Raw genomic sequence first — 18,020 nt, 5'->3', positions numbered from 1 at the left:
CTCTTTAGTCTTTACGGGACCGTGTGCCACACCATTTTCCTTTCAAATGTAACAATGTATGCTAGAGGTGGGAATCACTATACAACTCACGATACGATATTATCACAATACTTAACGCACGATACGATATTATTGCAATTTTTTAAAATATTTTGCGATATTCAGATTCTGTACATAAAGGTAAACTTTATCAATATTCATTTTATCTAATATCAAAGTCTCACACTCAGTCTTTCTCTCATTTCAGTCAGCTTTATTGTTGACAAACTGAACGGTTTGTATTACAGTCTAGTCCAACTTAACTGAATGCAACCATCTGGTACAATTATAGCTATTCTGAACTATGCAATTTATGAAAACTATGCAGCCCATTCAGCAACTGAAGACTTTGAAAGTAAATTAAAACAAAATATAATTTTACATTACATAAAAAAAGTTTTAAACTTAATTAAAATAAAACATGTCTTAAATTAAAATAAGTAAACTGTCATGTTTATTGCTGCCAAAAAAAAAGTTAAACACATTTGGACAGTGAAGGAATGTCAGGATTCTTGCTCAGAAAAAGGAGCTGATCAACATGCTCTGAAGTCAGAGCAAATTGTTTGTAACAAAATATCGATTTCTGCTGTCCCTGTATCGATACATTATTAGCAAACAAAATATCACGATACTACACAGTATCGATTTTTTCCCCCCACCCCTAATGTATGCTATGTACAGTCATGTGGAAAAGAAAGTATGCCCTATTTCAAGTTTTTCAGGTTATAATAAAAACAGCATCTGCTCCTTAGAAGGTCTTAAAACAAAGCTGAAGTAGATCCTTACTGTTTCCATAGGAATTCAAAGGGTAAGTAACAATCGGGTGCTGCTAATCAAATAAACTAACTGATCATCAGCAAGAGCGGGATGAGTATGAGCTTTGGTAGTTTGCTGGACTGAAGCACTTAGTCCATGTGTTAACACAATGCCAAGAAGGAAAGACATCACCCGTGATCTTGATCTTTCTAAGAGTGGACATCCTAAAAAAATGTATTCAAAGGTCAGACTGTAATATTCAGAGAAACTGCAACATCTCAGACTCTACAGGTCTCATAAAGCATGTTAAATGTTAAAACTGATAACAAAAGGTTAGTATGTCTTTTTTCCCAAAGTGTTCCCAGGAAAAAGGCTCTTCTCTCACACATGACAGCACAGATTAGGTTTTCAAAGCTGCAACTGAACAAACCCCAAGACGTCTGCAACACAGACAAGTCTAAAATGAAGATGTCCATGAAGTTGGTCATAATGCACAGTAACATACTCAATGAAGACCAAACACAGCATATCAGCACAAACGCAAAAACAGGTAATGCTACTCTTTCAGAATATTTGGGACTCTTTCATAAGTAATCTAAAGTGATAAGACCTCTGTGTTGTGTTCCTGAGGATCTGTCTATAAAAAGCCTCTTGTGATTTTAATTTGGTGCTTTTAAATTTGTTAGGCAGCTGAACGAAAAATAACATGCTTAATTAGAGAACTGCACATTAAGATGATCTGCAGTCAGCCCCTTTTTTCTTTTTCCTTACTTTTCATCTCTGTATACATATTAGAATGCTCAGAGTAGGAATTAATTCAATGAAGATATTAATGAAAAAAAAAACTATAATAACTTGGACACAACACAAAACACAAAAGAGACTGATCTCAAGTCAGTTGTTTATACTGATGCATACTGATGTAATGTTGCCATCACACACACACGCTCACACAGCAGCTCACTCTGACATGTGCAGTGTTACATCACTACCTACAGCATCATGGGTGAGTGGAGAAGAGAGCTAGACGTAAGAGCATCTCTGCTGAATAATTGCTTGATCACGTGAGTGTTAGTTTTAGTGCACAAAGTCAGATTTCTCCCTCCTGCAGCTACCAAAAAATTTGGAATTAAAATATACACACGTGAATTTGATACATGCTACTATTCAGCAGTGCTGGCAAACAGAAAGAAAGCATCCAAAATGTAACATTTATACTGAATTAAAACATCATTGATGAAAGCTTAAATAATTTACACAAAGAGGAGTTGAACTGTGCAGGAGGTGCTTATTTTGAGTGCTCACAGTTCTAATTATGTAACTTCAAAATGACTAACATTTACTACATAAATAACCAACAAGGTAAAATTCTATTTTAACCTTTAGAATGACTAACAAAAAATATTTTACGAAAACTGCATAAAATATTATGTACAACATATTAAAATAGAAAATATTACGTAGTTAAATCTATGTAGAAATGTAATTTGTATATTTATTAAATTATTAGGGATCCTTCGTCCTTTTAGAGACAACTGACACCAAATGGACCTTAGCTAAAAATATGTATCCATTTCCAAAGCTCACCATGTCTCAATGGTAGAATAACACACTGAATTGTCAATTTAAACTTGCTAATGAATGATTAGCAGAAACATTGTAGTTTTATGTTTAAGTCTTAGTTTTAGCTTTTCAATTATTATAATGTGGGTGGTATTTTTGCAAGACTTATTATAGGTATTATAATACAAACATAAAACTTCATGTAGTGCCGATATTTCAGTCACAATAATTATCTGCAGCAACCTGCTATCTTCACATTTAAGCACACTGACAAAGACAAAAACTGGAAATTTCATAAGCACACGATATTTCGGTTATTTTTTGTCTTTTTCAATTGCCAGTTTTTTATTTTTATTTTAGTTTAAGTGTTTTTTCATATCTAGTGTTGCTGTTTAGCTTAGCTTTAGTTAAATATAGCTAAGTGGAGAGCAAACATGCTACCTCTCCTGGACCATGAAACCCTCTTTAGAGAATCAGAGAGAAAGTGAGAGCAGACATCCGATAGAGAAAGAGTGGGAGAGAGGACAGAAAAAAATGGAGATTAGGCAGGGGTCATAGATGACTTAAATCATGTCAAGCTGGTGTTATATTATATACTCAGTTTAAGTTGACTCAAGTATATAAACTTGCCACTGGAGTAACAGGGGTTTAGAAACAAGCCATAACTTGCTTGTCATCAGTATGCACATACAACTTTGATTATATATGTAATCATGTTCTTATAATGTTAATTTAAGTGTCTCTTTTTCTGCTTACACCAATAGGATGGTATTTTAATTATCCATGAATTCATCAAGTAACAAACGGTATAGAAAGGAAGCTGTGTTCAAATTCCTTCAGTACTTCTCTGTAAAACAGTGGGAGAGTACAGCTGCAGTGCTGATCAAAGTGTGTAGGAAAAATGCTGGGCCAATAAATTATATAGTTTATGTCAAACATAAAGCATGTTTATGTTCATTTTTCATTTCCTACTCTAATCTCCTGTGCATTTCTTTTGTAGTGAGGAGATTCGCCATCTGGAGCCCACAGGCAAGCTGACAAATAGCAAAGATGAACATGCATTATTTGAGCAAGAGCCATGCAGTGAATGATCCTCTGCATGTGGAGTGCAAACGGAGTAGAGCTGCTGAGTATAAGATAACAAAAATATAAAGTTACAGCTGAAAGTGCAAGTCGCAAACACAGGAAAGCATAGAAGGAGGAAATACAACAAGAGGGATGGACTGTAGTATTTCATGGGTGGCTGATTAAATACGATGACTGGCCCAATCACATGCGGTCGGTGTGGGAATGTTGATGTGAATATGTAACAAAAACCCTGCAGGCTACAGAAGCTGAACTGATGTGCATGTGCAAGTTCTTTCACGGGGTTGTGGCGACATGAAGTAGAACACAAGCATGTGACACTGAAACTGTACAATACCAACAGCAAAGGGTCAGAGATGGATTAAATAGTGTTTGCTGCTCTAATGCATAATTCAATAATTAAAGAAATTCCTGTTTACAACTAACACATCCACTGTGTCATAGTTGATAGTTTTTGCTATTTTAATTTCATGCAACAAACAGCAGCCACAAAGAACCAATGCTTAGATGCTGGTGTAGCTCTGACTGTTCATTACTGGTTATAAATGCCATCCACCTGCCAGAGACTACAGATTAAAATTAATTAAATCCTTAGATTCATGAAGAATTACTGGTATTTCATTTCAATTTGGACATATAATTAATTATTATGAAAACTAAAATAAAGGGTAAATAATTTTTTAAAAAGTGTAAATAATAATAATAATAATAAAAAAATTAGATCCGGAGGGCACACTGTTTAACACAGTTTTGCTCATGTTTACATGAACTACTCCTATGTTACAAAGTTGGGGTTGGTGAGGCTTCTCCCACTTTTTAAGTGAGAAGCACAATTCAAGGGGGCATTCCAGTTGATTTAAACTAAAAGGTAGGATTTCTGACTTCCCACTTCAAATGGAACGCAGCACAAGATATAGTTAAGCAGCTCTGATCTGCCCTACAAAAGGCTTATGCTCAAGCAATTGACTGAGCATAAGCTCAGTCAATTGCTGGAGTTGCTGGAGCATAAATGCTAATGTGAGATATTGTTTCAACAGCCAAACGGTGTTAGTCTTCATTCCAAAAGTCTATTAATAGAGGAATCCGTTAAATGTTGAAGAGGAAACACATTACTTTAAAATATATTTGGCAATGCTTTTACAAGCTATTTTGGGAAACGTTGTTGTCGCCTCGATCTTGTCAGCATCAAGCCTATATGCAACATTTTTGCATTTTCATAAAAAATTAAAAAATAACATAAAGACAGCTATAGAAAATATTTTCAACTGATTGATTAGCTGCAGCCAAGAACATCTGTTAGAGACAGTCATCATGTCGGGTGACACAATCAATGGCTCAAAATAAGAAACTGCTTTGGTTTGAAACAGCTTGAACTTCTGTAAACTCTGATCAGTGCACACAAAGTAGAATAGCAAGTGCAGTAACTATCAGGGAGGCAGGGCTCAGCTAACAGCTAACACTGGTGAAAGAGAAGATAACAAGACCAAGGGATAGAATAGAACTTGTAAAACCACTGTGTTGACCTCAGTCACAGCAGTGTGTATCCACAGTATCCACAGGTGATAAACATCATCCCACATATGTCCAATGAAAGCCCTCTGCTCACCTGTGTCTCCAGTGTCCTATTGTCAAGGGTCAACTGCTCCAGCGAAAAGGCCAACCTCTCTGACTTTTCAGTGGCCTGGAAAATATAATGCAGCCAGTATGAGATGTATGTTATAGTACAGAAAGAAATGCACATGTTTAACAACAAGCCTATTTTCCCTCTGGATATATAAAAACGTTCACATACAAATTTTTTCATTAATTATTCACTAAATGACACTTTGGGTTAAAAAAAGCTACCAGGTAGAGTGCGCCTCACACACTGTGGTAGATTTAGTCACTGTAGAGTTAATGCATACACCTTCCCTGAGTCTTGTTTCTGTTTTGGATAACTAAACAAACCACTTTAAAAAAAACTAAGTACAGAGTCAAACAGAGTCATATTAGCACTCAAAAACAGTACTCTATTAATAGAACAGAGCGATTAGAACTCATTAAGGATGTTGGCTAAAAAAGGAAAGTCAGCCTCAAGATTCTCCTGCTGTTTCACCCTTACATTAATCTCTAATGGGTTTCTTGAAGCATGAACAGAAGTATGAAAGCTGTGGCTTTAGGCAAAAAAGAACTGCAAACTGTCCGGTCTACTTTCAGAAACAAAAGCAGTAGAAAAAAAGACTACATGCATTCAGCAGATATTCATTAGCAGGAAAAACTGTCTAGTTTTTCAATTTTTCATTGCTGCATTTATACATTTTCTCCCACCATGTTTGATGTGTAAAAAAAAAAAAAAAAATCTGAAAAAGAGACCACTGGGAATGTAAAAGTAGTAAAGGAACAAAAGTCTTCTATAGGAATTGTTGTAGCACTGTTTCATAATCTGGAGCAGGCGCCACGTTGCGGAAGCCGCCATGTTGCCCCACCATCTTGAATATTGTTGCCTATATGGGCGTTGTTATTCCACCTAATTGCGTTTTATACAGTATATGTGGCTAGAGATCGGCCACATGCGTAGTGTGCCTTAATTTAACAATAACAGATAGCTCTTTAAAACTATCTCTCTAAAAAAAGCAGCAACTGTAATTCCTCTCAAAATGTATGGAAATAATACTGTGAATAGTCAACGGTAACTTTATTGTCCCCAAACACAACAAACACACCAGACACACACACACAAAAAAATTCATGGCAATAAAATTATAAGAAATTACAAGATGTACAATTTCACTCATAAATTCAATTAAAATGCCCAAATTACCAAGATAATCAGTCACAATAAATTGTTAAATGAACCATTTTACTTATCAGTAATTTGTATCAAATTAGGGTTAATATCTTGCCAACTTTTCTTTCTAGAGAATTACTATGAAATTACTCTAAATATTTCTTTTTTTTTTTGTACGGTGTTAGGACAAATGTTTGGATTGTGGGTATGGCCTTTTACAGTCAAATGAACAGATGTAAATGTAAATGTAATACAGTAAAAAAAAAAAAAAAAAAAATATTAATGAAAATCAAAAGTGAGTAACGTCAAACTGAACCTCTTGAATAAGTGTATTTTGTACATGTGCACACCTACCTGTGTCAGCTGGGCTCTCAGCTCTTTCTCCCTGGAATGATTCTCCTCCTTCAGGGTCTGGTAGTCTTTCGTTGAACGCTCCACAATCTGCTCCAATCCTAACAGAAAAGAGATAGCAGCTTTAACAAATCACTCACTGAAATGAGAATAAAGGTAGCAGATATACAGCAGATATGTTTACCTTGCATTGTCTTTGCTGCTTTCCTGTTCTCCTCCTCAGCTGTCTCAAGTTTTTCTCTCTGAAACGGAGAGGCATCAGCTTGACCACGAGCTAATCACTCAAACAGCAGCATTCTTGAACCTTGAGCTAACCAGGGAATAATGACTGGCTCCAGAAAGCATACAAGGTTGTTGGATGAAATTCTGCTCTCAACGATCCTCACAAACAAAAACACAGAGTGATTAAATAAGACGAAGCTACAGCTCCACGAACCACCCGCACAAACATTGCACTTCATTTAGAAGATGTGCTGAAGAGTTTAAGCACAACTCATGTTCTTGCTTTTCTGTCAGTGATAATAGCAAAACGACTGACTCTGTAACATTATTGTGACAATTCAGACCAAAACATTACTATAATAATTTTAACTTTTATTTTTGTGATTGATTCATGTTTCTTGATTTTTGGCACAATTGCCAAAATATCCACTTGCATATTTACTTAGAGTTAATTCTCAATGTAAATAGCCCTGTACATCAATACAGCAACAGTTACTGAGGATTTCTTTCTTTTATTATACAGCACAATTATTTCCATGTGTTCCTCATGCTTGCTCCATATGGAACATATTAATTTTCTTGTCTTTGAATCTTTAAGGATGTTTCCCAATAGGTCTGGCATTTTCATTTATTATATATGCACTCTTGTGAGCGATGACAATATAATATTCACTTACTAAACAGTCACAATCTATTCATCCTGTGTACCAGCTAAATGATCACCTTTTAAATGTCTACACCAAAACTTCCTCCAGCTATTTTGATGAGACAGGCCTTATGTCAAAGTAGTAATTGCTGTTCAAAGTTAAAAGATCAAATTTAGGAGTTAAATGTGCTCTATATCCTGACACCACCATTTTCTATTTAAATGCCGTTGAATTGAATGGGGTTAACAGGATGAGAAAGCTGTATCGCTTGTTTGTTTTAGCCAAACATCTGTGGTCTTTTTATAGATGCCTCATCACTCCAGCCACTCACGCACACACTCAGACCTTTTGCACTGCTTCCAAGCACTTTCTTCTCCAATGTCTGCCTCTCTAGTGTTTTGTACACATTCCTCTTGTATAGTGTATATATTGTATTATATATAATTCTCCTGTCTGTTATTTATTCCTGCATTCCTGTACAGTTGGCGTGGAGCACCCATAATTTCATTGTACATGTGCAATGACAATAAAGGGCTGTTCTATTCTATTCTTTTCTATCCTATTCTATTGTCAGTAGGCAAACTGAATAAGCTGTCAGTAAGTACTGTTTGTTGAGTTCATACAGTAAGCCACAGGTAGCTGAAGAAGTAGTTTTTTAACAATGAACAACTAAAAGCAGTTCATTTCTCACAAGATTTAATAAACAGTTTATTTAAAAAAAATCTATAAAATTATTTTATGGGTCAGGCTTTGAAGGGTTAACATAATCACAATAATTGCATTAAGAAAAAAATTATATACAATCAAGATTTTAAAATTAATTTTAATCCTGATCCTAATATATAAAGTGTTAAGAATGTAATTCCTGCAGTAAGTAGTTCAAAATAAAAATAAATACCTGCATTGATTTGTAATATATATATATATATATATATATATATATATATATATATATATATATATATATAGCAGCTGGATAGCGTAGTGGTTAGACTACACGCCTTTGGAACAGAGGATCGCAAGTTCGATTCCTGCCTGGGGCGTCTGTATCCAGTAAGGGTCCTAAGGCTAGACCCCCTATGCTAAGCAAGCCTACCGCAGACATGAGCGAGACAGATAAATATGAAGGCATGCCGGCTCGGACGTCGCCCGGATCAACAAGGTCCGCGTCAGGTGTTGAGGAACCAGGGCACCCTGACGAAAAGTGGGCTACTGGAACAAGAAGGCATCGGTGGGCAAGAGACGAAAACAGGGCGTTGTTGGAATGCTACTACGCAAGTAACCCTGGCAGAAGGGGCTACATGAATAGGCTGAGGGACCTATGGATTCTTCGATACCCAACATCCACAATGACGGCGAAACAACTAGTAGCTCAGTGTTCCAACATTCGAAAGAAGGGACTGCTCTCACAGCTAGAGATTGACAAGGTACAACACAAATGCTACGGCAAGGAGGAGTCAGGACGCCAGGTCAGGGGGGCGATATCATCACCCCCACCCGAGATTGGGTACATAGCCCCAAGTGCGATAGGAGAAGGATCGTTAAGTGCGAGAGGAACTGACCTGAAAGATAGGATCATGGCCAAGCTTGAAACCTGGATCCCCCGTAGCCGGTTACCAAGATTACGTGAAGTACCCTCAGAAGGTCTGCTAGATGATGTTAATGCAGCACTACGGACGATACCTACAACCACGATTACCGACACTAACAAGCTGATCTACAATACGGCAGCAGTGATCAGTGAGATGCTTGGCTACAAGTTGAACAGCCACAAGGGGCAGTACCCTCCATGGAGAAGGAGGCTAGAGGGCAAGATCAAAGTAGCACGGAGGGAGGTTAGCCAACTAACGGAGTTGCAGAAAGGTGCGACAAAGAAGGTGCATAAGAAATACAGCAAGCTGTCCATACCTGAGGCCTTAGAAACTGCCAAGCAAAGACTCACAGCCTTGGCCAGCCGCTTGAGAAGGTACACCAGAGAGATAGAAGGCAGGAGAATAAACCAGCTGTTCTCCACAGAACCAGCAAAGGTGTACTCTCAGTGGCAAGGGAACAATAAGAGAACAGCACCACCAAGGCTGGAGACCGAGCAATACTGGAAGAGCATATGGGAGAAGGACGCAACCCATAACGGCAATGCTCAGTGGCTAGTGGATCTGAGGGCAGACCACAGCAACCTCCCCGAACAGGGTCCAGTAACCATCACAGTGGCAGATATCCAAGAAAGGGTCTCCAGTATGAAGAGTTGGACAGCACCAGGGCCCAACATGGTTCACGCCTACTGGCTAAAGAAGCTGACTGCACTCCACGAGCGTCTAGCAGCACAAATGAACCAGCTGCTAGTTAACGAGAGACACCCGGAATGGCTAACCGAAGGTCGGACGGTCCTGATCCCCAAGGACCCCAAGAAGGGACCGGTCCCCTCCAACTACCGACCAATAACCTGCCTCAGTACTACATGGAAGCTCCTGTCAGGCATCATATCGGCTAAGATGAACAGGCACATGGGTCAATACATGAGCGGGACACAGAAAGGAATTGGCAAGAATACCAGAGGCGCAAAACACCAGCTACTGGTAGACAGAACAGTCAGCCGAGACTGCAAGACCAGACTGACCAACCTGTGCACTGCCTGGATTGATTACAAGAAGGCCTATGACTCAATGCCCCACAGCTGGATACTGGAATGCCTAGAATTGTACAAGATCAATGGGACCCTAAGAGCCTTCATCAGGAACTCAATGGGGATGTGGCGTACAACACTAGAGGCCAACTCCAAGCCCATAGCACAAGTCACCATCAAGTGCGGGATCTACCAAGGAGATGCTCTGTCCCCACTGCTGTTCTGCATAGGCCTGAACCCCCTCAGTGAGATCATTAACAAGACTGGCTACGGATACCGACTACGGAACGGAGCAGTTGTCAGCCACCTCCTGTACATGGATGACATCAAGCTGTATGCCAAGAGTGAACGAGACATCGATTCACTGATCCACACTACCAGGCTATACAGCAATGACATTGGAATGTCGTTCGGACTGGAGAAGTGTAGTCGGATGGTAACAAAGAGAGGGAAGGTAGTCAGAACTGAGGGGATTGAACTACCAGAAGGCAACATTGCAGACATAGAGGACAGTTACAAGTACCTGGGGATCCCGCAGGCGAATGGGAACCATGAAGAGGCCGCTAGAAAAGCTGCAACCACCAAGTACCTGCAGAGGGTCAGGCAAGTCCTGAGGAGTCAGCTGAATGGTAAGAACAAGATCCGGGCCATCAACACCTATGCCCTGCCCGTGATCAGGTACCCTGCTGGGGTAATAGGCTGGCCAAAGGAGGAGATAGAAGCCACTGACATAAAGACAAGAAAGCTCCTTACCATGCATGGAGGGTTTCACCCTGAGGCTGTACGCTAAGCGGAAGGAAGGGGGCCGGGGACTGGTGAGTGTCAGCACCACAGTCCAGGATGAGACAACGAACATCCAAGAATACATTGGGAAGATGGCCCCAACTGACCGAGTGCTCAGTGAATACCTCAGGCAGCAGAAACCCAAGAAAGAGGAGGGAGACGAGGAACCATCATGGAAGGACAGGCCCCTGCACGGTATGTACCACCGGCAGATAGAGGGGGTGGCTGATATCCAGAAATCCTACCAGTGGCTGGACAAAGCTGGACTGAAAGACAGCACAGAGGCACTAATCATGGCAGCACAAGAACAAGCTCTGAGCACAAGATCCATAGAGGCTGGGGTCTATCACACCAGGCAAGACCCCAGGTGCAGGCTGTGTAAAGATGCCCCAGAGACAATCCAGCACATAACAGCAGGGTGCAAGATGCTAGCAGGCAAGGCATACATGGAACGCCATAACCAAGTGGCCGGCATAGTGTACAGGAACATCTGTGCCGAGTATAACCTGGAAGTCCCGAGGTCAAAATGGGAGATGCCCCCAAGGGTGGTGGAGAATGACCGAGCTAAGATCCTGTGGGACTTCCAGATACAGACGGACAAAATGGTGGTGGCTAACCAACCGGACATAGTGGTGGTAGACAAACAGAAGAAGACGGCCGTAGTGATCGATGTAGCGGTTCCGAATGACAGCAATATCAGGAAGAAGGAACACGAGAAGCTGGAGAAATACCAAGGGCTCAGAGAAGAGCTCGAGAGGATGTGGAGGGTGAAGGTAACGGTGGTCCCCGTGGTAATCGGAGCACTAGGTGCGGTGACTCCCAAGCTAGGCGAGTGGCTCCAGCAGATCCCGGGAATAACATCGGAGATCTCTGTCCAGAAGAGCGCAGTCCTGGGAACAGCTAAGATACTGCGCAGGACCCTCAAGCTCCCAGGCCTCTGGTAGAGGACCCGAGCTTGAAGGATAAACCGCCCGCAGGGGCGTGCTGGGTGTTTTTTTTATATATATATATATATATATATATATATATATATGTATAAAATAAAAATATATAAAAATGGGAAACAGAGCAGTTTAACTTTTATTTTACCCCAATTAGTTTTTAATTTGTAGTTCATTTTGACCTTTTTTTGTACTTTTTTAAAAATAATGTTTACACATTATAAAAATTCTGGCAAATATGAAGTTTACAAACTCTGTATAAATGTATTAAAATAACATGCTTGTCATCATCAGTACTATCAATTTGTCTCAAAGGCCAAATAACTAACCATTTCTCCCAGTTCTTTTTGGAGCGGTATAGAAGTAATTTCTTCCATATAATGTATATGTTTGAAAATATTAACAGACAGTGTGGCAGTAGGACAATTTCTGAAGCCAGTGTCTTGTAATGGCTTGTTTGCATGCTGCTTCCAGAAGCTATTTTTGTCAGCACTGCTTAGTCCATCAGGGTTATAACCAAGATCTAAGATCTAACCAAGTTCTACAAACATTAAAGCCCAAGACTTAAGAAATAATGGTTGTTACTTCCTTCCAAACAGGTAGGACAAAGGTGCCAGTCAAAATTTATGGGCATGATCAACATTCCTGCCAGCAAGCCTAGATGGGTGACAGTTTACTTCAACCTTTGTTTGATTTGTCAAGCCGATATGTCTGGCTCAAGTTTCTAAAATGAATGAGCTTGCACTTTTTAACAATCTTACACACAGGGGCAATGGAATAATATGCACACTGCCCAAATCTAGGATCTTGCATCACTGATTCAAACTCAGGATTTGTACTCCTCACCTACTACAGAAATATGGGCTAGCTGAGCAAGCAGTCTCATTGTAATGTTAACGTTTGTCCATGCTGTAAGTGAAGAATACAAAGACTGGATGCAAACGTTTCACTAAAACTAAATATGTTCATTACAAGATTAAGAAAATCCCAGTCAATCCAATCAAAAGCACTCAAACTGAGTAGAATAACTTTTTCCTTTTTTTTTTTTTTAAATTTGTTCAATAATGTGTAACACTTTCCTCACACTGTCTTGAGTTTGCATCTATTTTTTTTATTAATCTAGTTTAATCCTCACTAGTTTTTAATTTTCATTTTTACCAAGTTAGGGAGGGTCTAAAGAATTTTTTTAAATCAATAATTGTACTGAGAAAACAAGAATTTATACGATTATTCAAATGATTTTTGTATTTAATCCAGACTACAAGTAGTGTTATGCATGACTGTCTCTCTTATAGATGGTTTGTTTCCTCAATCTCCAAGCCTGCAGTTTTGTTGTTTTGGGGATGATCTAATAATTTCCTTACCTCACAAATCCTATGTCTTTCTCCACCTACTCACTCATTTTGTGTACTTCTTATTTGTTTCTGACTTGTAATGCATTATGACAGCTATTTTATTGGCAATAATGCTCTCTGATTTTTTTCATTTTTGTTTAAGTTCTATGGTTTCTACTTTAAAATTATTTCCTTTTGTTTTAGTTTTATTCATTTTAAGTTTCTTAAATTATTATAATATGTGAGGTATGTGTCAGAATAGAAGAATATAAGTGCTATTACAATAAAAACGCAACACTCTGCTTTTATGTAAGCCAACCTGTACATTTTAAATAATTTTCTATTAATGTTTTTAGGCCTTTTATATTTTTATACTTGCTTGAAAAGTTCACAATAAGTTAGATATTAATAATTGAGACCAATGTAAAAAATAATGTAAATGTGAGTTATCATAACAAAGAGCTATGTTTGTCTACGTTCTCTTAGATGTATCACTTTAAAAGCCATTATTATTGACAGACAGGTAAAGTATACAAGTTCAAAGATGGGCTACAGTACATTGTCATTTCTCTGAACATGTGTATTGTATTTATTTATGTCCAGAGTCTCTTTCCTTCTTACCAGACTGGTTAGCTGTTGTTCCAAAGACGTCTTATCCTGCTGTACAGACTGAAGCTCTTTCTGCTTGCTCTCCAGGTCAACACTCAGCTCACTGATCTGTTCGAAGCACACAGTATAGACCATAAAACATACACATGTATATCTGTATAGAGCCATAAATTATGCATCATCACAGTAACTTCAACAGACCACACAGAGTATCACATTTTACTAGATGGTGGGTTGAATGAAGAGTGTTATACCAGTTCTTCTGATTTTACAATCATGTAACAATTTCAATAATAATGATAAATGATGACTAACACATTCAACAAGCAATTATGTTTCTTATAAAGGTGTGGCACAGGAATCGCTGAACAAAACACCATAGTCAAGAATTCTCTGGTGCTTTCTACAAACCTTCTTCTCCTGAGACTGAACCTGTGCCTTGAGGCTGCTGATTTGTTGCTGTGACAGAGACACAGCATCCTCCTTCTGCTGGGACGCCCGGAGCCTGAGCTGGAGATCTGCCACCTCCCTCTCTAGCTCCATTATCCTGGAGCGCTCAGACACTGTGGCCACCTACAGCAGAAAGCAGAGTCATGAGGAGGCTATGGGGCAAAGAGGAGACAGGGGGCATGAGAGAGGAGATTAGTAGTGCCTGCTCATATGTAATCATTTGCTTGGTTTGTCCAAAATGCAAAGACATTTACTTTACAGTCACATAAGTAAGGGAAACACATTAATTTAATTATTAATTTATAGCCTCATTTTCCTTTTTCATACTTACCTAATTAATTAGGGAGCCTACGGTTACTTAGCCTACTTGGGTCAGAAATCAATTAGACAGAATCTGTAAGATATGTCACCATGACATGACATGAACCTAAAACAAGCAGCTAGCTTAGCTTAGCATAAAGACTGAAAAAAGTGATGGAGCAGCCACAGTCAAACAGCTAAAAGCTGCTGTTTATGACGATTTCTGCAACTTTATCATCTTGTTAAATACGGTGTCGAAATGTATGAAATCTTCATATTCAAGATATGGCGCTTTAAAGGGAACCGCTGAATTTTCTTCCTGTTATAGACACCACAGAATGGTTATTACAACTACAGCTATTGCAATTTACCCCTGTTTGGCAAATGTATTTATTTTCATGACTGAATAAATGTTAAGTATATTATGGACGTTATCTTGGGGATAATAGAAAATATAGTCATGCTGAACATCAAATGGGTTATTTTATTGGCCTTAAGAAGTAAAAGTTTACTGAATATCAGTTTATTTGTACTTTTAAAAGAATGTATTTTTAAATATGACATATAATTGAGTAAAACATATCACAATGTTTCTCCCTTACATTAATGTGTTAGACATAAGCCCTATAATGAATGACATTTACTGTTATGAACACTACAGCCTGTAACAATCTGCACTTTTGCTATTTAATTGTGGCTGAACCAAGTAGGTATTAAATAGCCTGTTGCGGTACAAAGAAATACCAAAATGCACCAAGGAGTAGAAATGAATACATATTCAGTTATTTGAATCTTTGTGTCATCTGACAGCTTACATTCTTTATGTTAAGCTAAACTAAGTAGCCTCTGTACATTTCATTATACAATACAGGTACAAAAATCTTGAGCCAACCCTCATTTCCAAACCTTCCAAAGCTTAGATTTTAGCTTAGATCTTTTTAAGGTGGTCTTAAGCAATATTTCTCCAGGCATTCTGGAGGTCTTTCAAAGTTCTTCTTTGAACTCTGCCTACTTTTGCCCACATTTTCAGTCAACTCTTTGTACCTCACCATTTTCAAAGGAAATCCCACGCAATCTTTCACAAAAACACAATTTATTCAATTTCTTTACCTGAACCCATAAAAACTGCCAACAATAACAGTTTGATAGGCATAAAATTATATTACTGAAACAACGTGATTCCCAAAAAGCTATTAGTTTAAACCTTAGCATATGACATATATTTATATCTTGGCATATGGATATGTACATAGTCTCGTTAAAAAAAATGTTCTGGGGAAAATGGACACGTAAAGAAGAAAGGACGAAGTGGCAGCCCCAAAAACTACAGTAGAAGTAACGCATCTGAATGTCATGTCAATAAGAAGCAGGAAAAAAATCCAGCAAAGACTTAAAATAGGACCTGAGAGATGCATATGCCCCTTCAGTTGATTCATCTACTGTTCACTAAATCCTCATCAGAAATGGTCTCAATGGAAGGGTGACTGTCAAGAAGCCATTCTTAAAGAAGGAAAAGGTTTAAGTATGGTAAATTACACAATAACTGGACTTCTGGATGGTGATCAATCCAAATTTTAAAACCTTGATATTACATACAGAAGAGGTCAGGAGAAAGCAATGCTCACTGTTGTACCTATCTGTAAAACATGGTGGAGGTTCTGTCACAGTGTGGGGTGCATTTCAGCCAGTGATGTTGGAGATCTTGTCAAAGTTAATGTAATTATAAATGGATTTTGATCCACCACATAATACTACTTTGAAACCATCTGATTGGCAATGCAACATTTTTCAGCATGGCAAACACACTGTCAATGCAATACACACACACACTGGAACACTATGAGTCCCGGCTTGGCCTCCCCATAGCTCAGAACTCAACATTACAATATTGAAGCAGTGTGATCATCTTAAAATGTAAAAATGGTTTTTTTTTTAGAGCTTTAGAATGTCCCTCAGGAAGCCTAGAGAAATATTCCTGAAGACTTCAGTTCAGGTTGTGTTGAAGAATAAAGGTGGTCATACCAAATATTGGCTTTAAAGCTTGTAAGAATGGTTTAAACTCTGTTTTTGCCTTATATACTGGATTTCCATGTGTGTTTGCACTTGTTTTAATAATAAAGAGATGAGGGATGGCTTAAGACCTTTGCACAGAGAGAGAGATTACATCAAGAACTTTGGCTATACAACTGGCTAAAACAAACCAAACATTCATTCATAAGAAAAAAATCCACTCCCACTGGAAAGAGAGGTGGCAGATCTGCAGCAAAGTTCCAACAACCAGCAGAAGACCTGGTCCAAATGGGAATTTATTGCTTTACTACAGAAGCGTTTGACTCATCAAAAATATGTCAAAGCTTCAGGTTAAAAGACATAGGATGGGAGTCTTCTACATTTATCTTAAGGTCAGCAAGTCCCATGAAAAGGTCAGGTAGTGAAAGGCTCAAACACATACTATTTGTTTGCTCTCCAGGGCTCTGATGGTTTCAGACATCAGATATCTGAAATATGATCATCTCAGGGCCTTCAGGTACAGACCCCCAGTCTAAAACAGAAGGTTTGTGAGGAGCACAAAAGCTGGGTTTAAAGAGAAGGACACCAAAACAGTTGTTAACATTGTTTCAAACAGTGACCAGTTGCAACAGGACCCAGCATAAAATAAATATGAATTATTTTCAACTTTGAATCATGCAAAACTACTCTAGTAGAGTCCCGGAATAATTACATGACATTGACAATAAGCATAATAGGTATACTTTCATCTGTCAGCTCCCTACATTGATAATGTTTGTTTACACCTCCTGCATACTCTATCACATAGTCCAAACATAACAGTGCATGTCATAAGAGCACATCTGAAGTGGACTATCTCCTGTTGTGTGCTACATATGGGAAAGGACAACGTCACCGATTTAATGAGCTAACTGTCCTGAAATTGTTGCGAAATCGTGCCCACACACCTTTATTTACAGAATAAAAATGATAGGGCACGGAACTGGTTTCAATATTCGGAATTAAAATGTATATGAAGCAAAGCAACATATTGTTGACATCTCTACATTGTTAGTTTGTAAAGTTTGTAAAGAAAAAACATGATTAAAGGCAAATCTGTGCAAACAACAAGACTGATCCTTTGTTTCTTTGATGCTATGCATCAGTGAGTTATTGTGAAGGATGACATCTACAGGAGTAATAATGTTACTGGTAAAGACAAGGCAGTATTCTCAAACAGACTGCATTTTACACCACTTTTCTAGCTTCCAAGCACTCACACAGCTGTGACACACTGTTTTGTGACTCAGTACTTTGCTCAAGGACACTCCGAGATATAGAGTGGAGGATGTTGATGGCTTATTTTCTGAGACAAAATCATGCAAAAATGCTTGATTTTGCTCTTTTCATGGGATTTGTTGATAGGAGTAAAATGTTGAAGGATTCCACCCTTATTCTTTAAAGCCAACTAAGTCTAAAGAACCATAATCTCCAAAAAATATCCTTTAATAAAGCTTTATGCACATATGTATATTGTTTAGTATAAACAATAAACATGGGTTA

The 18,020-nt window shown here is 38.4% G+C and overlaps 1 protein-coding gene across 1 annotated transcript in view; it reads right to left on the bottom strand.

Moving 5' to 3' along the window:
* Positions 1 to 18,020, bottom strand: part of clip1b (CAP-GLY domain containing linker protein 1b) — a 48,916-nt gene that overhangs the window by 21,589 nt on the left and 9,307 nt on the right. The window contains exons 11-15 of the mRNA XM_085360032.1: positions 14,130 to 14,291; positions 13,731 to 13,826; positions 6,747 to 6,804; positions 6,566 to 6,663; positions 5,051 to 5,125 (exon numbers count right to left, since the gene is read on the bottom strand). Coding sequence (XP_085216158.1) covers positions 5,051 to 5,125; positions 6,566 to 6,663; positions 6,747 to 6,804; positions 13,731 to 13,826; positions 14,130 to 14,291 — 489 coding nt within the window. The remainder of the gene's footprint in view (positions 1 to 5,050; positions 5,126 to 6,565; positions 6,664 to 6,746; positions 6,805 to 13,730; positions 13,827 to 14,129; positions 14,292 to 18,020) is intronic.

The sequence above is a fragment of the Diplotaxodon limnothrissa genome, linkage group LG7 (genome assembly GCF_057381915.1).
Source record: "Diplotaxodon limnothrissa isolate DT_005_m linkage group LG7, D_limnothrissa_male_GT1.1, whole genome shotgun sequence".
NCBI classification, from domain to species: Eukaryota; Metazoa; Chordata; class Actinopteri; order Cichliformes; family Cichlidae; genus Diplotaxodon; species Diplotaxodon limnothrissa.
Note: the sequence above shows the minus strand (reverse complement) of the source record. Positions and strands in the feature narration are given on the sequence as shown.